The sequence below is a fragment of the Tachyglossus aculeatus genome, chromosome 24 (assembly GCF_015852505.1).
Source record: "Tachyglossus aculeatus isolate mTacAcu1 chromosome 24, mTacAcu1.pri, whole genome shotgun sequence".
NCBI lineage: Eukaryota > Metazoa > Chordata > Mammalia > Monotremata > Tachyglossidae > Tachyglossus > Tachyglossus aculeatus.
Window position 1 is genome coordinate 10,890,752 of NC_052089.1, and position 25,662 is coordinate 10,916,413.

A 25,662-nucleotide genomic window follows, 5' to 3' on the forward strand; every position below is an offset into this window, starting at 1 on the left:
AGTAATAATAATAATAATGATGATGATGATGATGGCACTTATTGAGCGCTATGTGCAGACTAAGCACTGGGGAAGGACAAGCTCATTCGTTCATTCAATCGTATTTAATGAGTACTTACTGTGTGCAGACAGTAATAATAATAATGATGATGATGATGATGATGGCACTTATTGAGCGCTATGTGCAGACTAAGCACTGGGGAAGGACAAGCTCATTCGTTCATTCAATCGTATTTAATGAGTACTTACTGTGTGCAGACAGTAATAATAATAATGATGATGATGATGATGATGGCACTTATTGAGCGCTATGTGCAGACTAAGCACTGGGGAAGGACAAGCTCATTCGTTCATTCAATCGTATTTAATGAGTACTTACTGTGTGCAGACAGTAATAATAATAATGATGATGATGATGATGATGGCACTTATTGAGCGCTATGTGCAGACTAAGCACTGGGGAAGGACAAGCTCATTCGTTCATTCAATCGTATTTAATGAGTACTTACTGTGGGCAGACAGTAATAATAATAATAATGATGATGATGATGATGGCACTTATTGAGCGCTATGTGCAGACTAAGCACTGGGGAAGGACAAGCTCATTCGTTCATTCAATCGTATTTAATGAGTACTTACTGTGTGCAGACAGTAATAATAATAATAATAATAATGATGATGATGATGGCACTTATTGAGCGCTGACTATGTGCAGACTAAGCACTGGGGAAGGACAAGCTCATTCGTTCATTCAATCGTATTTAGTGAGTACTTACTGTGTGCAGACAGTAATAATAATAATAATAATAATAATGATGATGGCACTTATTGAGCGCTATGTGCAGACTAAGCACTGGGGAAGGACAAGCTCATTCGTTCATTCAGTCGTATTTAATGAGCGCTTACTGTGTGCAGAGCACTGGGCTGAGCGCTGGGGAAGGACAAGTTCATTCATTCATTCATTCAATCGTATTTAGTGAGTGCTGACTTTGTGCAGGGCACTGGACTAATAATAATAATGATGATGGCATTTATTGAGCGCTGACTATGTGCAGACTAAGCACTCGGGAAGGACCAGTTCATTTATTCGTTCATTCAATCATATTTGCTGAGCGCTGGGGAAGGACAAGTTCATTCATTCATTCATTCAATCGTATTTAGTGAGCGCTTACTGTGTGCAGAGCACTGGACTGAGCGCTGGGGAAGGACAAGTTCATTCATTCATTCATTCGCATTTAGTGAACACTTACTGTGTGCAGAGCACTGGACTAAGCGCTTGGAAAGTACCATTCATTCATTTAATCGTATTTAGTGGGCACTTACTGTGTGCAGAGCACTGGACTGAGCGCCGGGGAAGGACAACTTCACTCATTCGTTCATTCAATCATATTTCTACACTGTGAGCCCACTGTTGGGTAGGGACCGTCTCTATGTTGCCAACTTGTACTTCCCAAGCGCTTAGTACAGTGCTCTGCACACAGTAAGCGCTCAATACGATTGATTGATTGGGAGCTCACCTCCTCCAAGAGGCCTTCCCACACTGAACCCCCTTTTTCCTCTCCCCCTCCCCATCCCCTCCATCGTCCCTCCTTCCCCTCCCCACAGCACCCGTATAGATGTTTGTATAGATTACTCTATTTATTTTACTTGTACACATTTACTCTTCTATTCATTTTATTTTGTTAATGTTTTGTTTTGTTGCCCGTCTTCCCCTTCTAGACCGTGAGCCCGCTGTTGGGTAGGGACCGTCTCTAGATGTTGCCAACTTGTACTTCCCAAGCGCTTAGTACAGTGCTCTCCACACGGTAAGCACTCAATAAATATGATTGAATGAATGAATGAATGAATACTATGTGCCAAGCACTGTTCTAAGCGCTGGGGAGAGGCAGTGTGGCTCAGTGGCAAGAGCCTGGGCTTTGGAGTCAGAGGTCATGGGTTCTAATCCCAAGTCCGCCACATGTCCGCCGTGTGACCTTGGGCGAGTCACTTCACTTCTCTGGGCCTCAGTGACCTCATCCGTAAAATGGGGATGAAGACTGTGAGCCCCATGGGGGAACAACCTGATCACCTTGTATCCCCCCCAGCACTAAGAACAGTGCCTTGCACATAGTAAACATATAACCGCTTACTGTGAACCAATGCCATTATTATTACTATTTGTTAAGCGTGTTGGGTCGGGACCGTCTGTTGCCGATTTGCACTTCCCAGGCGCTTAGTCCAGTGCTCTGCACACGGTAAGCGCTCAATAAATACGACTGAACGAACGAATGAATGCCAAGCACCGTTCTAAGCGCTGTGGGGGGTATTCATTCATTCAATCGTATTTACTGAGCGCTTACTGTGCGCAGGGCACTGTACTAAGCGCTTGGGAAGTACAAGTCGGCAACATCTAGAGAGGGTCCCTACCCGACAGCGGGCTCCCAGTCTAGAAGCAGATACAAGGTGATCAGGTTGTCCCACGTGGGGCTCACTGGGCACATAAGCACCGCCCTTAACAACAATAACGGTATTTATTAAGCGCTTACTGCGTGTAGATCCAGGGTATCCCAGCGCTTAGTACAGCCCCTGGCCCGTGATAAGCACATAACGAACACCACAGTTATTACGATCTTCTCCTCACAGTCACGTTGCCAACCTGTACTTCCCAAGCGCTCAGTCCAGTGCTCTGCATAGATAGTAAGCGCTCCACAAACACGATTGAACGAATGAGTGAATAGTCGTTATTTTCCCCCTTATACGGATTTTAATATCCGTCTCTCCCACTACAGACGGGTCGGGTCCGTGGGGGGCGGAAATCGCGCCCGCCAAGTCTGTCTCGGCGTCCTCTCCGCACGCAACAACCGATCGAGAGAGAACCGCAGGACGGACGGTCTGGGCCACGCTATGGTGCCCGAAGACCAAGCCTCGCGCCGGCCGTTGCGGGAGGAAGGTGTAAAGAAGTGCATCAGAGCGAAACGTGGAAGCCGAGGTGGCGGGGAGTCCGACTTTAATGGGGTGCGGCAGAGGTCGTTCGTTCGCGGGCTCCACATTTAACACGTCGACGCGAGAGGGCTCGGCTCCTCGCCCTCCCGGCCCGCGACCACGGCATTCAGTGACGCGAGTCGTCCCTTCGCTCCAAATCGGACCGGTCCCCGATGCGAACCGCCCCCCGTTTCCACCCCCGCGGTCGCTAGAGCCCGGCGGTCTTTCCCCTCCTCTGCCCTCGGGGAGCCCCGGCCTTCGCCCTCGGCTTCCTCAGGCCGTCGAGCAGCTCCCGCGGGTAGGCGGAGGCGTCCACGAAGCCGCTGTGCTTCCTCCGGGGCACGAACCTGAGGGCTTCCTCCCAGTTCCCGCTGTCCTTCACGCTCATGAGGATCCGCGTCACCTGGTCCAGGGTGAGGTTCTTCCCGCCGGCATCCCAGTTGAGATACCTGTCCAGGGGGAGCCGCTCGGTCGCGACGTTCATCCGTTTGGCGTGGGCGAACGACAGCCCCTTCTGGATGTTCCTGTCCACCAGGGACCCGACGACGTACGCCCTGTCGGGCCTGAAGGCCGTCATCACGTTGGGCGAGTCGGCCGTCAGGTAGACCAGGTCGCTCCGGGGGAACAGGTCGACGGGGGGCTTGTCCGTGGCGGTCAGCAGCAGCCGGTCCCACTTCCCCCCGTAGCGCTCGACCAGCTCCCGGTGGTAGGCGCCGCCCGGCCGCAGGTTGCAGAAGTAGATGTGGAAGGGGTCGGCGGCTCGCCGGTTCCAGCCCTCGCTCTCCAGGAGCTGCCTGACGGCGTTCTCCAGCTCCACCCGGGTCATGACGTGCTCGTACGCCATGTCGAACAGCAGCGGCTGGCCGAAGGTCATGGCCTGGGCCGCGCGCCAGCCCCACTGGACCTCCATGGCCTTCTGGTAGATCCTCCGGAGGAAGGTGTTCTTCGGCCCGTGCTCGGCGTCCTCGCTCCCCTCCGCCTCCTCCTCCCTCGCCGCCCTCTTCCTCTCCTTCCTCGCCCTGTCGGCCTTTTTCCGCTTCTCCTTGGTGAACAGGAACTTCAGGTATTTCTTCTTGGCTGACTTGGAGGGGCACCGCAGGACGGCGTGGAACTGCTCCTCGCTGATGTGTTCCGGCACCTCCTTGCCCAGGAGCCTCCACATCTCGATGAACTCTCTGGTGGCGGCGGCGGCGGCGTCCTCCCGGCCTCCCGGCGCCGTGCGGGGGACCTCCCCCCGGCCGTCGCCTCTCGCCGCCTCCTTCCACCCGTCCAGATCCAGCTTCTCGGCTGCCGGGGGCCCCGTCTCCTCCTTCGGGGGACGGGAGGACGCGTGCCGGGGACGCGACGCCTGTCCTTTCCCGAGAGGCACCGGGAACGGGACCGCGGGCCTCCGGGACAGAAGCCTGAGAAGGACGGCGGAGGCGCTCATTTTGCGGGAAGCGAGGTCATCCGGGAGGATACCTGGAAAACAAGAGGCAGCCGAAGATCTTCCAGGAGCCATAAAACTCAACCTTCGTCGCTATCCGGGTCCCCCCCTCTAGCCCGAAACTCACCGCGGGCGGGGACTGCGTCTGTTACAGTGTACCCTCCCCAGCGTACGATACGTCCTGCACACAGTCGGCGCTTAATTGATACGAAGGACCGACGGACCGAGCGGCCGTGGAACCGGGAGACCCTGGGTTAGTCACTTACCACCTCCGGCCCCCTGTCCCCCTCTGTAAAAAAAGAAGTATAATTTCTGCTCAGCCCCTTGGGGGACGGGAACCGACCGTGTCTGCTCCGAATACCTTCCGCCTACTAAAGCGTGCCGCCGCTGAGTGAGGCGCCCGCTTCGGCGCTCAGAACAGCGCTTTGCACGTAGTGAGCGCTTAACAAATGCCATTATTAGGAGGCCTTCCCAGACTGAGCCCCTTCCTTCCTCTCCCCCTCGTCCCCCTCTCCATCCCCCCATCTTACCTCCTTCCCTTCCCCACAGCACCTGTATATATGTATATATGTTTGTACATATTTATTACTCTATTTATTTATTTATTTTATTCGTGCATATCTATTTATTTTATTTTGTTAGTATGTTTGGTTTTGTTCTCTGTCTCCCCCTTTTAGACTGTGAGCCCACTGTTGGGTAGGGACTGTCTCTATATGATGCCAATTTGTACTTCCCAAGTGCTTAGTACAGTGCTCTGCACACAGTAAGCGCTCAATAAATACGATTGATGATGATGATGATGATGATGATGATTTTCTGCAAGAGCCGTCTAGACTCTAGCTCTCTTCCTCCCTTCAAGGCCCTCCTCCAGGAGGCCTTCCCGGACTGAGCCCCCTCCTTCCTCTCCCCCTCGTCCCCCTCTCCATCCCCCCCCCGCCTTACCTCCTTCCCTTCCCCACAGCACCTGTATATATGGATATAAGTTTGTACATATTTATTACTCTATTTATTTAACTTGTACATATCTACTCTATTTTATTTTGTTAATATGTTTGGTTTTGTTCTCTGTCTCCCACTTCTTGACTGTGAGCCCGTTGTTGGGTCAGGACTGTCTCTATATGTTGCCAACTTGTACTTCCGAAGCGCCTAGTACAGTGCTCTGCACACAGTAAGCGCTCAATAAATACAATTAATTGATCACACACATACATACATCACGTAATGTATAATATATGTATACATATATATCATACAACACAGACATTACATGCATACATTATTACATAATAATTACATTATGCACACACATACATCACATAATGTATAACATATGCATACTATATATTACACACCTACATTACATGCATACCTTATTATATAATAGTCACATCATACACACATACACCCATTACGTAATGTATAATATATGTATACGTACATATTATATTACATACATCACACACACATTATGTAATAGCTACATCATACACACACATTGCGTAATGTATACTATATGTATACGTATATATCATATCACACACATACATTACCTGCATACGTTATTATATAATTACAACACACACATATACACACACTACATAATGTATACGTATACATTATATCACACACATACATTACATGCATACGTTATCATATAATAATCACATCATACACACATACATACATTATGTAATGTATAATATATGTATACGCATATATTATATTACGTACATATATTACATGCATACACTATTACATAATAATCACATTTTACACGCATACATTACATAATGCATAATGCATGTATGCGTATATTATAGTATACGCATAGATTACATGCATGCATGCGTTACACAATAATTACATCATACATGCACCACGTAATGCATAATGCGTGCACACGTGTATATTATATAATACACATAGATTACATGCATGCATTACATAAAAATTATATTATACATGCATTACGTAATGCATAATGCATGCACACTTATATATCATATAATACACAGATTACATGCATGCATCACAATTACATCATACATGCACTACGTAATGCATAATGCACGCATACGTATACATTATATAATACACATAGATTACATGCATACATTACACAACAATTACATTATACAAGCATTAAGTAATGCATAATGCACGTCTACGTAGATATTATATAATACACATAGATTACATGCATGCATTACATAAGAACTACATTACACGTGCATTACGTGATGTATAATGCACGTACATGTGTATGTTAGATTATACACACACATTCCGCGCATACATTATCACATAATTACATTATACCCCCACCCATACACTATATAATAATTCCATGATGAATCGCCTTATTATAATTACATAATAAAGATATCAACGCGTCCCTCAGAAGGCCCCGAGGCCTCTCCTGTGGTCTCCTCGCGGCGCGTGACCCCGCCCCCTCCCACCGGAAGTCGCGGCGCCCAGCGGGGAATCACTTCCGGGTGAAAGGGGGAAACCCTCGCCGGTGATTGGCCGCCGCGCCAGGGAATCACCAGCCGCCCTGGCCCGCGCGCGCGCGCGCGCTCTAGTGCGCCTGCGCGCGGCTCCGGCCCGCGCTCCAGCGCGCCTGCGCAGTGGCCCGGCGGCGCGGCCTCAGCGCCTCGCCCCGTTGTCTAGGCCTCGTGCGAGGCAATCCGCGTCCATCCGTTCATTATCCAGCCTAATTGTGGTATTTGCTGAGCGCCTACCGTGGGCCGGGCACTGTACTAGACGCTGGAGTGGATCCCAGCCCGTCGGGGCGGACGCAGTCCCTGTCTGGCCCGCAATCTCCATCCCCATTTTGAGGCCCGATGGATCCCAATTGGGCGCTTACTGTGTGCAGAGCACTAATAATAATAATAATAGCGTTTGTTAAGCGCTTACTACGTGCAGAGCACTGTTCTAAGCGCTGGGAGGATACAAATAATAATGATGATGGCATTTGTGAAGCGCTTACCATGTGCAAAGCACTGTTCTAGGCGCTTATGCATTAAGTAATGTATAATATAGTAATGATGATGGCATTTAAGCGCTTACCATGTGCAAAGCACTGTTCTAGGCGCTTATGCATTAGGTAATGTATAATATACTGATGATGATGGCATTTGTTAAGCGCTTACCATGTGCAAAGCACTGTTCTAGGCGCTTATGCATTAAGTAATGTATATGTATACGTATATATCACGCACATACATCACATGCATACGTTATTATATAATAATTACATCATACACACACATTATGTAATGTATAATATATGTATGCGTATCTATTATATCACACACATACATTACATGCACACATTACGTAATAGCTACATCATACACATTACGTAATGTATAATATATGTATACGTATATTATATCACACACATACATTACATGCTTGGCGCTGGGGGGATGCAAATAATAATAATAATGGCATTTGCTAAGCGCTTACCATGTGCAAAGCACTGTTCTAGGCGCTGGGGGATACAAATAATAATAATAATGGCATTTGTTAAGCGCTTACCATGTGCAAAGCACTGTTCTAGGCGCTGGGGGGATAGAAATGATAATAATGGCATTTGTTAAGCGCTTACCATGTGCAAAGCACTGTTCTAAGCGCTGGGGGATACAAATAATAATAATGGCATTTGTTAAGCGCTTACCATGTGCAAAGCACTGTTCTAGGCACTTGGGGGATAGAAATAATAATAATGGCATTCGTTAAGCGCTTACCATGTGCAAAGCACTGTTCTAGGCGCTGGGGGATACAAATAATAATAATGGCATTTGTTAAGCGCTTACTATGTGCAAAGCACTGTTCTAAGTGCTGGGGGGATACAAGGTGATCAGGTTGTCCCACAGTCTTCATCCCCATTAAAGATGGTGGAACTGAGGCACAGAGAAGTTAAGTGACTGGCCCAAAGTCACACAGCAGACGAGTAACGGAGATGGGATTAGAACGCATGACCTCCGACTCATTCATTCAATCGTATTGAGCGCTTAGTGCGTGCAGAGCACTGTACCAAGCGCTTGGGAAGTACAAGTTGGCAACATATAGAGACGTTCCCTACCCAACAGTGGGCTCACAGTCTAAAAGAAGGGGTCGATGGTGATATAGGACGCAGCATGGGCTTGGGAGTTCTGCAGAGGCCATGGGTTCTAATCCTGCCTCCGCCACTTGTCTGCCGTGTGACTTTGGGTAAGTCACTTCTCTGTGCCTCAGTTACCTCATCTGTAAAGTGGGGATGGAGACTGTGAGCCCCGTGTGGGGCAACCTGATCACCCTGTATCCATCCCAGCGCTTAGAACAGTGCTTGGCCCATAGGAAGCGCTTAGCAAGTATCATCATCATTATTATTATATGGTCCAGACTGGGGCACGGTGAGTAAACTGGTGCTAGATTCATTCATTCGATCGTATTTATTGAGCGCTCACTGTGGGCAGAGCACTGGACTAAGCGCTTGGGAAGTACAAGTTGGCAACACATAGAGACGGTCCCTACCCAACAGTGGGCTCACAGTCTAAAAGGGGGAGACAGAGAACAAAACCAAACATACTAACAAAATAAAATAAATAGAATAGATATGTACAAGTAAAATAAATAGAGAAATAAATATGTACAGACATATATCCATATATACAGGTGCTGTGGGGAAGGGAAGGAGGTAAGATGGGGGGGATGGAGAGGGGGAGAGGAAGGAAGGGGACAGAACCCTAAAGGCGTCTTCATCCCCTCACCCTCGGGTGGATTCGTGGCTCGGCACGAAGTGATTTGGCGACCGTTGGCTTTCGATTATGTCGTGACGCAGACTCCTGTGATGTTGTGAAAATATCGAGACGGCCGAAATCGTCTTCCACTCCTTATTTGCCCACCCCGTGTTTAGAGCTCCCTGAAAAGGAGAAGACCCTACCTCCGGCTTCCCCCGCAACTCCTGGCCTGCAGGCAAGCGATAATAATAATAATAATAGCATTTATTAAGCGCTTACTATGTGCAAAGCACTGTTTTAAGCGCTGGGGAGGTTACAAGGTGATGAGGTTGTCCCACGGGGGGCTTACAGTCTTCATCTCCCCCGCCTTACCTCCTTCCCCTCCCCACAGCACCTGTATATATGTTTGTACGTATTTATTACTCTATTTTATTTATACATATTTATTCTATTTATTTTATTTTGTTAATTTGTTTTGTTCTCTGTCTCCCCCTTCTAGACTGCAAGCCCGCTGTTGGGTAGGGACCGTCTCTAGATGTTGCCGACTTGGACTTCCCAAGCGCTTAGTACAGTGCTCTGCACACAGTAAGTGCTCAATAAATACGATTGAATGAATGAATGAATCCCCATTTTACAGATGAGGGAACCGAGGCCCAGTGAAGTTAAGTAACTTGCCCAAAGTCACACAGCTGACAAGTGGTGGAGCCGGGATTTGAACCCATCATCATAATAATAACGGCATTTATTAAGCGCTTACTTTGTGCAAAGCACTGTTCTAAGCGCTGGGGAGGTTACAAGGTGATCAGGTTGTCCCACAGAGGGCTCAGAGTCTTTATCCCCATTTTACAGATGAGGGAACTGAGGCCCAGAGAAGTGAAGCGACTTGCCCAAAGTCACACAACTGACAATTGGCGGAGCCGGGATTTGAACCCATGACCTCCGACTCCAAAGCCCGGGCTCTTTCCACTGAGCCACACTGCTTCTCCAAGGCAAGCGATGTGCAGAGCACTGTACTAAGCGCCTGAGAGAATACAATACTGTGGAGTTGATAGACGCAACCCTAACCTCAAAGAGCTTACTGTACATAGGAAACAAAAGGAAATGTTGTTGTTTTTTTCCTTCAGTTTACTTTTTGGCCCACATCATGGCTTAAGTCTTAAGATACATCACTTTACAGAAGTTAGAAATAAGCGGGGGAAATTTATCATCCGTCTAATTGGTAATATTAATAATAAAATAAGTTCCCTGGGCTGAAGGGAAAAAAAAAAAAGGCCTAACCAAAGTTAACCCTTCCACCGAGTTGCAAATTTTTCCTCCACGGGAATCAGTGAACTGAGGTATTCATAATCTACTGATTTCATTCGTTGCCCTTCCAAAAAGCCAAATGCAAGTCATCTGAAGCAAAACAAAATAAAAATGAAACGGCTAGTGAGCGATTCGGGTCAGGGCCCATGATCTGATAGAGCAGAAGCTGTACAGCAAGGGTTAGGGACGGGGGAAAAAAAGGATAACTTTGGTGCTTTTACAGCTTTTTTTTCGTGGAACTTCGAGTTACGATCGGCGTGCGAGAGAAAATGACCGTTTTGGCTCTCAAAGCCGTTTTAAAGAATTTGAAAATGGACCGGAGACTGCAAGAAAGGGCTAACCCGGGCTTCTCCGTCCCAGCGGAGACCTTAGGACAGTCCGCCTTCAAAATGGGCCCCGGGAATCAGTGCATTGAGGTATTCATAATCTGATTTCATTCCTTGCCCTTCCAAAAAGCCAAATGCAAGTCAAGGTATCTGAAGCAAAACAAAATAAAAATGAAACGGCTAATGAGCGATTTGGGTCAGAGCCCATGATCTGATAGAGCGGAAACTGTACAGCAAGGGTTAGGGAAGGGGGGAAAAAAAGGATAGCTTTGGTGCTTTTACGGCTTTCTTTTCGTGGAACTCTGAGTTACGATGGGCGCGCGAGAGGAGACGACCGTCTTGGCTCTCAAAGCCGTTTTAAAGAATTTGAAAATGGACCGGAGACTGCAAGAGAGGGCCAACCCGGGCTTCTCCGTCCCAGCGGAGACCTTAGGACAGTCCGCCTTCAAAACGGACCACGGGAATCAGTGAACTGAGGTATTCATAATCTACTGATTTCATTCCTTGCCCTTCCAAAAAGCCAAATGCAAGTCAGGGTATCTGAAGCAAAACAAAATAAAAATGAAACGGCTAGTGAGCGATTCGGGTCAGAGCCCATGGTCTGATAGAGCGGAAGCTGTACAGCAAGGGTTAGGGATGGGGGGGAAAAAGGGTAGCTTTGGTGCTTTTACGGCTTTCTTTTCGTGGAACTCCGAGTTACGATGGGCGCGCGAGAGGAGACGACCGTCTTGGCTCTCAAAGCCGTTTTAAAGAATTTGAAAATGGACCGGAGACTGCAAGAGAGGGCCAACCCAGGCTTCTCCGTCCCAGCGGAGACCTTAGGACAGTCCGCCTTCAAAATGGGCCACGGGAATCAGTGCATTGAGGTATTCATAATCTGATTTCATTCCTTGCCCTTCCAAAAAGCCAAATGCAAGTCATCTGAAGCAAAACAAAATAAAAATGAAACGGCTAGTGAGCGATTCGGGTCAGAGCCCATGGTCTGATAGAGCGGAAGCTGTACAGCAAGGGTTAGGGCTGGGGGGGAAAAAAGGGTAGCTTTGGTGCTTTTACGGCTTTCTTTTCGTGGAACTCCGAGTTACGATGGGCGCGCGAGAGGAGACGACCGTCTTGGCTCTCAAAGCCGTTTTAAAGAATTTGAAAATGGACCGGAGACTGCAAGAGAGGGCCAACCCGGGCTTCTCCGTCCCAGCGGAGACCTTAGGACAGTCCGCCTTCAAAACGGACCCCGTGGGCTTATCCAGGCGGTTGGGGCTCGTCACCCATTCCCGGCAGTGCTGCTGTACCCAGCCCGACAGGAGCTCGTCTCTTCCCAGCTGGTGCCCGACGTGGTGCCCGGAATCGACCAGGGCCACGGCAAACACCTTGCCCATCACTTCCCCCCTCTTCTGACTCAGCAGCTCCATGAAGACTAGGCCTCCGTAGCCGTGGCAGACGAAAGCCACGTCCCTGGCGGGGCTCTTCGATATGAAGTGGTCCCAGATGTAAGTCGTGTGCTCTTCGGGCGTGCCGCTGCACCTCTTGGGGACGAGCCGGCCGGCCTGCCGAGGAGAGGATGGGGCCCCGGCCCGGGGCGTCTCCGAGGGAGCCGGGCCGCTCTCCCCCTCGCCCTCCACCTTGAGGTCCGAGAAATTGTCGTTGGGGTTGAGGACGACGACGTCCCAGTGCCACTGTAAGGCCATCCGAACGCAGGCTATCTGAGTTCCGTGCCGCAGGCCGTCGTGGATCACGGTCCTTTGACCCCACTGCCCGGCTCGGAGGACGCCGCGGTCCTGAAGGAGGACGAGGAGCGTGGGGTTAGCCGGGGCCTCCTCGCTCATGAAGAAGCAGCTCCTCGGTTCCCGGGCGGCGGCGTCCGTCGGGATATACACTCTCTTCAGCCGGCAGACCTGCTCCAACAGCGCGTAAACGTACCGTTCGAGGAAACGGCCCAAGGCCCGGTGGCGGCGGCTATTCCTCTCGAGGGCGTTTTTGTAATAGTTGAAGACGTAAGGCCTCTGGGTCTCCGTGTGTCGCAGTTCGCCGTTTTCATTGAATTCGTACCTCAGTTCCTCCTCCTGGGCCGAGCGCTGGAAGAATTCTTGGAAGCTCAGCTTCTGTTCCGCCGGGAGCCACTGGAAACACGACAGGATAAAACTGTGAGGGTTTGAAAAGACGACACCCCCCTACCAAAAAAGGTGTATTTAACAAATGCCGCAATATGTAACTGTGGTATTTGTTAAGCGCTTACTATGTGCCAGGCACTGTATTAAGCGTTGGGGTGGATACAACCAAATCGGGTGGGACACGGTCCCCGTCCCACGTGGGGCTCAATCCCACAGATGAGATAACTGAGGCCCAGAGAAGTGAAGGCTGTGAGCCCACTGTTGGGTAGGGACCGTCTCTATATGTTGCCAACTTGTACTTCCCAAGCGCTTAGTACAGTGCTCTGCACACAGTAAGTGCTCAATAAATACGATTGATTGATTGATTGAGATGCCACACTGCTTCTCTCTCTCTCTCTCCATATTCTCTGCTTCATATTCTGTGCCACAGAATTTAAATGAATATTTTCCACTCTAGGTATGGCTACATTTAAAATTGAATTAGGGTGAAAGATTCACAAATGCCAAATACATAAATGAGCCCAATGTCCCCAAAGCCTAAACAGCACAGCCCCGTGTACAGACCTGGGGTAAGTCACTGCTTCTCTGGGCCTCAGTTTCCTCACCTGCAAAACGGGAATTAAACACCCGTCCTCCCTCCCTCTTAGACCGGAAGTCCCCTGTGCGGAACAGGGACCGTGTCTGACCTGATTAACTTTGGTATCTTCCCTAGTGCTTAGTGCAGTGCTTTGCACATGGTAAGCCCTTTACAAATACCGTAATTGCTATTATTTGCACAGTAGGACTAAGGAAATGTGAGAGAGAACACCTGTGAAATTCGCCAGGTGAGCAGCTCTTCTTGGTGTTTGTGTGTGGCAGTGGGGTGACGAAGACATCCAGGTTTTAGCAGACCAGGATGGTCCAGGAATTCCCGGTGCACCGACTTGGCTTGACACGCCAAAAAAAGAAAAAATACATTTGAACCCACTTACGTTCATATTAATGCTATGCTTCAAACTCATGTTCAGGAAGGATTTCTCCAAGATCTCAGGCTGTTCAAGGGACCTTTCAATCAAGGGACAATATTAGTTCAAGAATTGCAATCAATATGATGTTTGAAAACGACACATTCTTTGCTTATCTTCCACTAGAGATGGGATAAATATGAAACCCCATTTGATTCTTAGGATTTCTCCAAGATCTCAGGCTTTTCAAGGGACCTTTTAATCAAGGGACAATATTAGTTCAAGAATTGCAATCAATATGATGTTTGAAAACCGCACATTCTTTGGTTATCTTCCACTAGAGATGGGATAAATATGAAACCCCATTTGATTCTTAGGATTTCTCCAAGATCTCGGGCTTTTCAAAGGAACTTTTAATCAAGGGACAATATTAGTTCAAGAATTGCAATCAATATGATGTTTGAAAACCACACATTCTTTGCTTATCTTCCACCAGAGATGGGATAAATATGAAACCCCATTTGATTCTTAGGATTTCTCCAAGATCTCGGGCTTTTCAAGGGAACTTTTAATCAAGGGACAATATTAGTTCGAGAATTGCAGTCAATATGATGTTTGAAAACAACACATTCTTTGCTTATGTTCCACTAGAGATGGGATAAATATAAAACCCCATTTGATTCTTAGGATTTCTCCAAGATCTCGGGCTTTTCAAAGGAACTTTTAATCAAGGGACAATATTAGTTCAAGAATTGCAATCAATATGATGTTTGAAAACCGCACATTCTTTGCTTATCTTCCACTAGAGATGGGATAAATATGAAACCCCATTTGATTCTTAGGATTTCTCCAAGATCTCAGGCTTTTCAAGGGAACTTTTAATCGAGGGACAATATTAGTTCGAGAATTGCGATCAATATGATGTTTGAAAACCGCACATTCTTTGCTTATCTTCCACTAGAGATGGGATAAATATGAAACCCCATTTGATTCTTAGGATTTCTCCAAGATCTTGGGCTGTTCAAGGGACCTTTTAATCAAGGGACAATATTAGTTCAAGAATTGCAATCAGTATGTTTGAAAACGACACATTCTTTGCTTATCTTCCACTAGAGACAGGATAAATATGAAACCCCATTTGATTCTTAGGACTTCAAGGAAAATCGGTCATTTATTGAGCACTTATTGTGTGCACAGCGCCGTGCTAAGCCCTTGGGAGAGTACAACAGAGTTGGTAGCCACAGTACCTGCCCACAAAAGTCATTTTTACTCTAAATTAACAAAGCCTCTAGATAATTCCCCTGAACTGGTTAAAAATCAGTAGTTGGAAGACAGGAAAAGTGGGTTTTTTTTTGTTTATTTCCCCCCACCACCACCCTGCCCTCAGTACTTTTGAATATTGAAAGCCATGAAAAGTGCTTTTTTGTTTGATTTTCTCCCTCCACCACCCTGCCCTCGGTACTTTGGAATATTGAAACCATTTTCCCCTCTTATAAAAGGCTGAATCCTTAAGATCAACCCGCCCCCAAACTGAGCACAACATAAAGAGTTCCTAAAATGTTTCTCTAGTTCAGTTCCAACTGCAAGCTTGGGAGCAGAGTAAAAGAGAAAATTACATAAAACTTTTGAGGGTTTTTTTTACTTTAAATGGCACTCAAAGGGCTTCCTCCTACAGAATCCCAGATTTTAAAATCCACGCACGATTACAGGCCTCATTTTTGAATCTCCCTCTCAACTGAATCCAAATACAAAGAACGGGAAAAGAAATATGGCCCATTTAGCTACAGATAAATGACGCTAAGCCAAACCACTTGTACAGGGGATTTTACAGTTAAAATAAGAAAACACTTTATCCCCTCTGTTGTCTTTAAAAATAATTAGCTGGAGATAAACGACGCTAAGCCCAACCACTTGTACAGGGGATTTTAGAGTGAAAATAGGAAAACTCTTGATCCCCTCTGTTGTCTTTAGAAACAACCCTTTTCAAGCAGGGGGTTAAATTCATTTATTCAACTTTGATGATCTCTCAAATATATTCTTACCCCCTAAACCTTAGCATTTAACTGAAATTAAAGAATACTTACTGATGTCCTTCCTTTCTCTACAGTTGCCGGCTCTCTCTGCTCTCCGGAGCTTCAGCCTTCCCGGGTAACCAATTATTAGTGCATTGGTTTCATTGAAGTCACCTGGATTCAGACCAAAGTAAGCTGTCTTGTTAAAGCGGATTTATTAAAAACCTAAAAAAAAAATATTATTATTATTTCAGCGCTTAGAACAGTGTTTGGCACATAATAATCACTTAACAAATATCACCATTATTATTGTTATTATTATTATTTCAGCACTTAGAACAGTACTTGGCACATAGTAAGCATTTAACAAATATCACCATTATTATTATTATTATTTCAGCACTTAGAACAGTGCTTGGCACATAATAAGCACTTAACAAATATCACCATTATTATTATTATTGTTATTATTATTTCAGCACTTAGAACAGTGCTTGGCATATAGTAAGCGCTTAACAAATACCGCTATTATTATTATTATTATTTCAGTGCTTTGAACAGTGGCACATAGTAAGCACTTAACAAATATCACCATCATCATCATCATTATTATTATTATTTCAGCACTTAGAACAGTGCTCGACACAAAGTAAGCGCTTAAAAAATATCACCATCATGATTATTATTATTTCAGCGCTTAGAACAGTGCTCGACACAAAGTAAGCGCTTAACAAATATCACCATCATGATCATTATTGTTAGTATTTCAGTGCTCAGAACAGTGCTTGACACCAAGTAAGCGCTTAACAAATAGCACCATCATGATCATTATTACTGTTTCAGCGCTTAGTACAGTGCTCTGCACACAGTAAGCGCTCAATAAATACGATTGAATGAATGAATGCTTGACACAAAGTAAGCGCTTAACAAATAGCACCATCGTGATCCTTATTATTCGTAGTTCAGCGCTTAGTACAGTGCTCTGCACACAGTAAGCGCTCAATAAATACGATTGAATGAATGCTTGACACAAAGTAAGTGCTTAACAAATAGCATCCTCATGATCATTATTATTCGTATTTCAGCACTTAGAACAGTGCTTGACACAAAGCGCTTAGCAAATAGCACCATCATGATCATTATTAGTGTTTCAGCGCTTAGTACAGTGCTCGGTACACAGTAAGCGCTCAATAAATACTATTGAATGAATGAATTAATGCTTGACACAAAGTAAGCGCTTAACAAATAGCACCATCATGATCATTATTGTTAGTATTTCAGCGTTCAGAACAGTGCTTGACACAAAGTAATCGCTTAACAAATAGCACCATGATGATCATTATTATTCGTATTTCAGTGCTCAGAATAGTGCTTGACACAAAATAAGCGCTTAATAAATAGCACCATCATGATCATTATTGTTAGTATTTCAGCGCTCAGGACAGTGCTTGACCAAAGTAAGCGCTTAACAAATAGCTCCATGATAATCATTATTATTCGTATTTCAGCGCTCAGAACAGTGCTTGACACAAAGTGAGCGCTTAACAAATAGCACCCTCATGATCATTATTGTTAGTATTTCAGCGCTCAGAACAGTGCGTGACACAAAGTAAGCGCTTAACAAATAGCACCATGATGATCATTATTGTTAGTATTTCAGCGCTCAGAACAGTGCTTGACACAAAGTGAGCGCTTAACAAATAGCACCATGATGATCATTATTGTTAGTATTTCAGCGCTCAGAACAGTGCTTGACACAAAGTAAGCGCTTAACAAATAGCACCTTCAGGATTATTATTATTAGTATTTCAGCGCTCAGGACAGTGCTCGAAACAAAGTAAGCGCTTAACAAATAGCACCATCATGATCATTATTGTTAGTATTTCAGCGCTCAGAACAGTGCTTGACACAAAGTAAGCGCTTAACAAATAGCACCATCATGATCGTTATTGTTAGCATTTCAGCGCTCAGAACAGTGCTTGACACAAAGTAAGCGCTTAACAAATAGCACCATGATGATCATTATTATTCGTATTTCAGCGCTCAGAACAGTGCTTGACACAAAGTGAGCGCTTAACAAATATCACCATCATGATCATTATTTTTAGTATTAGTTAGTATTTCACCCTCAGGATCATTATTATTAGCATTTCAGCGCTCAGAATAGTGCTTGACACAAAGTAAGCGCTTAACACATAGCACCATGATGATCATTATTATTCGTATTTCAGCGCCCAGAATAGTGCTTGACACAAAGTAAGCGCTTAGCAAATAGCACCATCATGATCGTTATTGTTAGTATTTCTAAGTTCAGAACAGTGCTTGACACAAAGTAAGCGCTTAACAAATATCATCATTATTATTATCATTATTAATTTTTTTAAAAAAGACCTCAAGCCCGGGAGCGGGCTGGAGTTACTCTCCAGGCCGCCAGAGGGCGCCAGTGCGGCCACGCCTCGGGGCGCGAGGTGGCGGGAATCGGGCCCCTAGGGCGGAAGTGAAGGACAAGGGAGGGCGGAAGTGACGGACAGGGAAGGGCGGAAGAGGGGGGTCACTTCCGCCTTCTGGGTGGGGAGCGGCGCTCGTTACTGCGCAGGCGCGAGCCGCAACCCCGCCCCCTGCTGGGCCGGCAGGAAGAAGAAGAAGAAGAAGGAGAAGAAAAAAAAAGAAGAAAAAGAAGAAGATAAAGAAGAAGGAAAAGAAAAGGAAGAAGGAGAAGTGGGGTCCAGCCCGGTGAGGAGAGGTGATGGGAAGCCCTCCTGAGAGCTCACCTCCTCCAGGAAGCCTTCCCACACTCAGCCCCCCTTTTCCTCTCCATCTACCTCCTTCCCCTCCCCACAGCCCCTGCATGTCTATTTATGTACAGATTTATCACTCTATTTTTATTTTACTGGTACATCTTTACTACTCTATTTTATTAATGACATGCATCTAGCTCTAATTCTATTTAATTTGCTTGGATCTGACCCCTGTCTCCATGTTTTGTTTTGTTGCCTGTCTCCCCCTTCTAGACTGTGAGCCCATTGCTGGGTAGGGACCGTCTCTATATGTTGCCAAATTGTACTTTCCAAGCGCTTAGCACAGTGCTCTGCACACTGTAAGAGCTCAATAAATACGATTGAATGAATGAGCCCCCCCTCTTTTTCCTCTCCCCCTCTCCATCCCCCCCGCAGCACCTGTATATATATTTGTACAGATTTATCACTCTATTTATTTTACTGGTACATCTTTACTACTCTGTTTTATTAATGATGTCTATGTAGCTCTAATTCTGTTTAATTTGGTTGGATTTGACCCCTGTCTCCATGTTTTGTTCTGTTGCCTGTCTCCCCCTTCTAGACTGTGAGCCCACTGTTGGGTGGGGACTGTCTCTATTTGTTGCCAAATTGTACTTTCCAAGCGCTTAGCACAGTGCTCTGTACACAGTAAGCGCTCAATAAATACGATTGGATGAATGAATGAATGAATGAAAGAGCCTCCCCCTTTTCCTCTCCCCCTCCCCATCCCCCCCCCGCCCTCCCTCCTTCCCCTCCCCACAGCCCCTGCATATCTATTTATGTACAGATTTATCACTCTATTTATTTTACTGGTACGTCTTTACTACTCTATTTTATTAATGATGTGCACCTAGCTCTAATTCTATTTAATTTTACTGGATTTGACACCTGTCTCCATGTTTGGTTCTGTTGCCTGTCTCCCCCTTCTAGACCGGGAGCCCGTTGGTGGGTAGGGACCGGCTCTATTTGTTGCCAAATTGTACTTTCCAAGCGCTTAGCACAGTGCTCTGCACACCGTAAACACTCAATAAATACGATTGAATGAATGAAAGAGCCCCCCCTTTTTCCTCTCCCCCTCCCCATCCCCCCGCCCTACCTCCTTCCCCTCCCCACAGCACCTGTACATATATATATTTGTGCAGATTTATCACTCTATTTATTTTACTTGTACATCTTTACTACTCTATTTTATTAATGACGTGCATCTAGCTCTAATTCTATTTAATTGTGATGGATTTGACCCCTGTCTCCATGTTTTGTTTTGTTGTCTGTCTCCCCCTTCTAGACTGGGAGCCCATTCTTGGGTACAAACTGCCCCTATTTGTTGCCAAATTGTACTTTCCAAGCGCTTAGCACAGTGCTCTGTACACAGTAAGCGCTCAATAAATGCGAATGAATGAATGAATGAAAGAGCCCCCCCCCTTTTGCCTCTCCCCCTCCCCATCCCCCCCCGCCCTGCCTCCTTCCCCTCCCCACAGCCCCTGTATATCTATTTATGTACAGATTTATCACTCTATTTATTTTACTGGTACATCTTTACTACTCCATTTTATTAATGACGTCCATCTAGCTCTAATTCTATTTAATTCTGATGGATTTGACCCCTGTCTCCGGGTTTTGTCCTGTTGCCTGTCTCCCCCTTCTAGACTGGGAGCCCACTGTTGGGTAGGGACCGTCTCTATTTGTTGCCAAATTGTACTTTCCAAGCGCTTAGCACAGTGCTCTGCACACCGTAAGCGCTCAGTAAATACGATTGAATGAATGTTGGGTCGGGACCGTCTCTAGATGTTGCCCACTTGTCCCTTCCAAGCGCTTAGTACAGTGCTGTGCACACAGTAAGCGCTCAATAAATAGGATTAAGTGAAGGAATGAGCCCCCTCTTTTTCCTCTCCTCTTCCCCATCTCCCCCCTCCCTCCCTCTGCCCCCTTCCTCTCCCTAGAGCACATATATATATTTACACATACTGATTACTCTATTTATTTTATTAATGACGTGTATATAGCTATAATTCTATTTATTCTGATGGTATTGACGCCCGTCTGCTTGTTTTGTTTTATTTTGTTGTCCGTCTCTCCCCTTCTAGACCGTAAGCCCACTGTTGGGTCGGGACCGTCTCTAGATGTTGCCAACTTGTACTTCCCAAGCGCTTAGTACAGTGCTCTGCACACAGTAAGCGCTCAATAAATACGATTGATTGATGGATTGATTGACCGTCTCTAGATGTCGCCGAATCGGACTCTCCCAAGCGCTTAGCACAGTGCCCCGCACAAAGTAAGCGCTCCGTAAATACGGTTGAGTGAACGAACGAAGGACGGTGAGCCTGTTGTTGGGTCGGGATGGTTTCCATCCGTTGCCGCGTTAAGCGCTTAGCCCAGTGCTCTGTGCACAGTAAGCGCTCAATAAATACGATTGATTGATTGATTGCACTTTCCAAGTGCCTAGTACAGCGCTTTGCACACAGCGCTCAGTAAATAGGACGGAACGAATGAATGGGGGACGAGGAGAAGACTCGGGACTCGTTTTGGTTTTCTGGCCGAGCATCTGCCGGGTGGAGAAGTCTCAGACTGTCACGGTCAGTTAATTCGGTATTTATTGAGCGCTGACTGCATGCAGGGCACTGGACTGAACGCCGGGGAGACAACAGTCATCAATCAGTCGATTTCTAGACCGCGAGCCCGTTGTTGGGTAGGGATTGTCTCTATATGTTGCCAATTTGGACTTCCCAAGCGCTTAGTCCAGTGCCCTGCACACAGTAAGCGCTCAATAAATACGATTAATTGATTGATTGGACTTTCCCAGTGCTCTGCACACAGTAAGCGCTCAATAAATACGATTGATTGATTGGACTTTCCCAGTGCTCTGCACACAGTAAGTGCTCAGTAAACGCGATTGAGTGAATTTATTGAGCTCTCAACGTGCAGAGCACTGGACTGAACAGTTGGGAGAGTACCATCACCAAGCAGTAGAAATTATTGAGCTCTCAATCAATCAATCAATCATATTTATTGAGCGCTTACTGTGTGCAGAGCACTGTACTAAGCGCTTGGGAAGTCCAAGTTGGCAACATATAGAGATGGTCCCGACCCAACAGCGGGCTCACAGTCTAGACTGATGTAACAGCTATAACGTAGGTCAAGGGACCGGTGCTATTTACTGAGCGCTCACCGGACACAGAGCCGAACTAAAGGGGCAGGAGAGTGCCAGAGCTTATGGGATCCCAGTAGTGCGATCCTATTTATTAAGATCAATCAATCAATCGTATTTTTTGAGCGCTTACTGTGTGCAGAGCACTGTACTAAGTGCTTGGAAAGTACAATTAATCGTATTTATTGAGCGCTTACTGTGTGCAGAGCACTGGACTAAGCACTTGGAAAGTACAATCAATCAATCAATCGTATTTATTGAGCTCTTACTGTGTGCAGATCACTGTACTAAGCGCTTGGGAAGTATCTAGAGACGATCCCTACCCAACAGCGGGCTCACAGTCTAGACGGGGGAGACAGGCAACAAAACAAAACCTATTAACAGCATAAAATAAATAGAATAGATATGTACAAGTAAAATAAATAGAGTCATAAAGACATACAAACATAACATAACAAAACATATTAACAACATAAAATAAATAGAATGGATATGTACAGGTAAAATAAATAGAGTCATAAAGACATGCAAACATAACATAACATATTAACATAAAATAGAATAGATATGTACAAGTAAAATAAATAGTCATAAAGACATACAAACATAACAAAACCTATTCACAACATAAAATAAATAGAATAGATATGTACAAGTAAAATAAATACATAAAGACATACAAGCATAACATAACAAAGCCTATTAACAACATATAATAAATAGAATAGATATGTACAAGTAAAATAGAGTCATAAAGACATACAAACATAACAAAACATATTAACAACATAAAATAAATAGAATAGATATGTACAAGTAAAATAGAGTCATAAAGACATACAAACATAACATCATAAAACATATTAACAACATAAAATAAATAGAATAGATATGTACAAGTAAAATAAATAGAGTCATAAAGATACAAACATAACATAACAAAACATATTAACAACATAAAATAAATAGAATGGATATGTACAAGTAAAATAAATAGAGTCATAAAGACATACAAACATAACATAACAAAACATCTTAGAAAAATAGAATAGATATGTACAAGTAAAATAAATAAATAGTCATAAAGACATACAAACATAACATAACAAAACATATTAACAACATAAAATAAATAGAATGGATATGTACAAGTAAAATAGAGTCATAAAGACATACAAACATAACATAACAAAACATCTTAGAAAATAAATAGAATAGATATGTACAAGTAAAATAAATAAATAGTCATAAAGACATACAAACATAACATAACAAAACATATTAACAACAGAAAATAAATAGAATAGATATGTACAAGTAAAATAAATAGAGTCATAAAGACATACAAACATAACAAAACATATTAACAACAGAAAATAAATAGAATAGATATGTACAAGTAAAATAAATAGAGTCATAAAGACATACAAACATAACAAAACATCTTAACATAAAATAAATAGAATAGATATGTACAAGTAAAATAAATAGAGTCATAAAGACATACAAACATAACATAACAAAACCTATTAACATCATAAAATAAATAGAATAGATATGTACAAGTAAAATAAATAAATAGAGTCATAAAGACATACATGATGAGTAAAGCGGCTGTCGAAAGCAGAGTGGAAACCGGTTTTCCGAATCCCGCGACACCCCAGTAAGTGCTTTAAATTCCCAGCGAGGCCCCGGAACCCACTGCCAGCGTGGCTCCGCGGAAAGAGCCCGGGCTTTGGAGTCCGAGGTCCTGGGTTCGAATCCCGGCTCCGCCAACTGTCAGCTGGGTGACTCTGGGCGAGTCACTTCACTTCTCCGGGCCTCAGTTTACCTGTGAAATGGGGATGAAGACTGGGAGCCCCCTGAGTCCACATAACATAACAAAACATATTAACAACATAAAATAAATAGAATAGATATGTACAAGTAAAACAGAGTCATAAATAGACTTGTAACCTCCCCAGCGCTTCGAACAGTGGTCCGCACATAGTAAGCGCTCAATAAACGCCATCGTTATTATTATCATTGCCGATCGAGCTATCATCTCGGACCCAATCGGCCGTCAGCGGGGAAAGAGCTGGAAAGCGTGGGACTCCTCCTTTAGTGGGAAAGAGGAAAGAAAACGGTGAGGTGCAGTTCTTCGGAAGGGCGGCTCGCGGGGGATAATTGATTACTGATCGCTCATCTCGTTTAAAGTTTTGGAAGTGATGATTTTTGTTTTGCTTTTCACAAGGGCCGCGATGGAAGGGAAGAGGAGAAAGCCTCTGTCTTCCAGTTCACGCGAGGTACGACTACGGCTTTTCACGCGTTGCATCCCCGCGGGGTCCTCCCAAGGCCGGGGGCTGGTGCTTGAACGGCCCCCCGAATCTTAAAGCGTTGGGCCCCATTCGTTCAGTCGTATTTACTGAGCGCTTACTGTGTGCAGGCCTTTCACCTCCTCCAGGAGGCCTTCCCAGACTGAGCCCCTTCCTTCCTCTCCCCCTCATCCCCCTCTCCATCCCCCCCATCCTACCTCCTTCCCTTCCCCACAGCACCTGTATATATGTATATATGTTTGTACATATTTATTACTCTATTTATTTACTTTGCTTGTACATATCTATCCTATTTATTTTATTTTGTTAGTATGTTTGTTTTGTTCTCTGTCTCCCCCTTTTAGACTGTGAGCCCACTGTTCGGTAGGGACCGTCGCTATTTGTTGCCAATTTGTACTTCCCAAGCGCTTAGTACAGTGCTCTGCACATAGTAAGTGCTCAATAAATACGATTGATGATGATGATGATGGTGGACTAAGCGCTTGGGAAGTCCAAGTTGGCAACATCGAGAGACAGTCCCTACCCAACAACAGGCTCACGGTCTAGAAGGCCACATCTCTTATATGGGCAAGATTTCTTATTTCCTATTAAAACGTAGGTTTTTAGGAAAGTTTTTCTTTTACTTGTCATTATTAGCAACACAAAAATGGAATGATTTACAGTCTAGAATGCCACATCTCTTATATGTACAAGATTTCTCATTTCCTATTAAAACATAGGTTTTTATGAAAATGGTTTTTTTTTAACCTGTCATTATTAGCAACACAAAAATGGAATGATTTACAGTGTAGAATGCCACATCTTATATGTACAAGATTTTTTATTTCCTATTAAAACAAAGGTTTTTATGAAAGTTTTTTTTTTTTTTTTTTACTTATTAGCAACACAAAAGTGGAGTGATTTACAGTCTAGAATGCCGCATCTCTTATATGTACAGGATTTCTTATTTCCTATTAAAACAAAGGTTTTTAATGAAAGTGTTTTTTAACTTATTATTAGCAACACAAAAATGGAATGATTTACAGTCTAGAATGCCGCATCTCTTATATGTACAAGATTTTTTATTTCCTATTAAAACATAGGTTTTTATGAAAGTGTTTTTTTTTACCTGTCATTATTAGCAACACAAAAATGGAATGATTTACAGTCTAGAATGCCACATCTCTTATAAGTACAAGACTTTTTATTTCCTATTAACAGGTTTTTATGAAAGTTTTTTTACTTCTTAGCAACACAAAAATGGAGTGATTTACAGTCTAGAATGCCACATCTCTTACATGTACAAGATTTCTTTCTTGCAAAAGTTTCCATTCATTCATTCATTCATTCAATCATATTTATTGAGCGCATACTGTGTGCAGAGCACTGTACTAAGCGCTTGGGACGTACAGTTTGGCAACATATAGAGACGGTCCCTACCCAACAGTGGGCTCACGGTCTAGAAGGGGGAGGCAGAGAACAAAACAAAACATATTAACAAAATAAAATAAATATATGCAAATCAAATAAATAAATAGAGATCCGCCCCTTCTGCTGGACGATTTCTGGGCCAGGCGGAGGGCTGTTTCTTCCCACGTTCAAATGAGATGAGGGAAGTCAAATTGACGGTTTTGCCACCT

At 44.6% G+C, this 25,662-nt stretch overlaps 3 protein-coding genes across 3 annotated transcripts in view; 1 reads left to right on the plus strand and 2 right to left on the minus strand.

The window, feature by feature from the left end:
• Positions 1-2,957: 2,957 nt before the first annotated feature.
• On the minus strand, positions 2,958-4,643 carry TRMT10C (tRNA methyltransferase 10C, mitochondrial RNase P subunit). Its single transcript, XM_038766245.1, has 2 exons — positions 4,515-4,643; positions 2,958-4,422 (listed from the first exon to the last, which is right to left on the minus strand). The coding sequence occupies exon 2, from the start codon at positions 4,388-4,390 to the stop codon at positions 3,170-3,172; it is 1,221 nt and encodes a 406-aa protein (XP_038622173.1). The 5' UTR covers positions 4,391-4,422; positions 4,515-4,643; the 3' UTR covers positions 2,958-3,169.
• A 7,055-nt stretch (positions 4,644-11,698) lies between these two features.
• LOC119945123 (putative protein FAM172B) lies at positions 11,699-18,090 on the minus strand. Its single transcript, XM_038766149.1, has 4 exons — positions 18,085-18,090; positions 15,257-15,381; positions 13,822-13,894; positions 11,699-12,859 (listed from the first exon to the last, which is right to left on the minus strand). The coding sequence occupies exons 1-4, from the start codon at positions 18,088-18,090 to the stop codon at positions 11,795-11,797; spliced, it is 1,269 nt and encodes a 422-aa protein (XP_038622077.1). The 3' UTR covers positions 11,699-11,794.
• Positions 18,089-25,662, plus strand: part of SENP7 (SUMO specific peptidase 7) — a 64,771-nt gene continuing 57,197 nt past the window's right edge. The window contains exons 1-4 of the mRNA XM_038766150.1: positions 18,089-18,100; positions 18,233-18,303; positions 18,513-18,539; positions 23,962-24,013. Coding sequence (XP_038622078.1) covers positions 18,089-18,100; positions 18,233-18,303; positions 18,513-18,539; positions 23,962-24,013 — 162 coding nt within the window. The remainder of the gene's footprint in view (positions 18,101-18,232; positions 18,304-18,512; positions 18,540-23,961; positions 24,014-25,662) is intronic.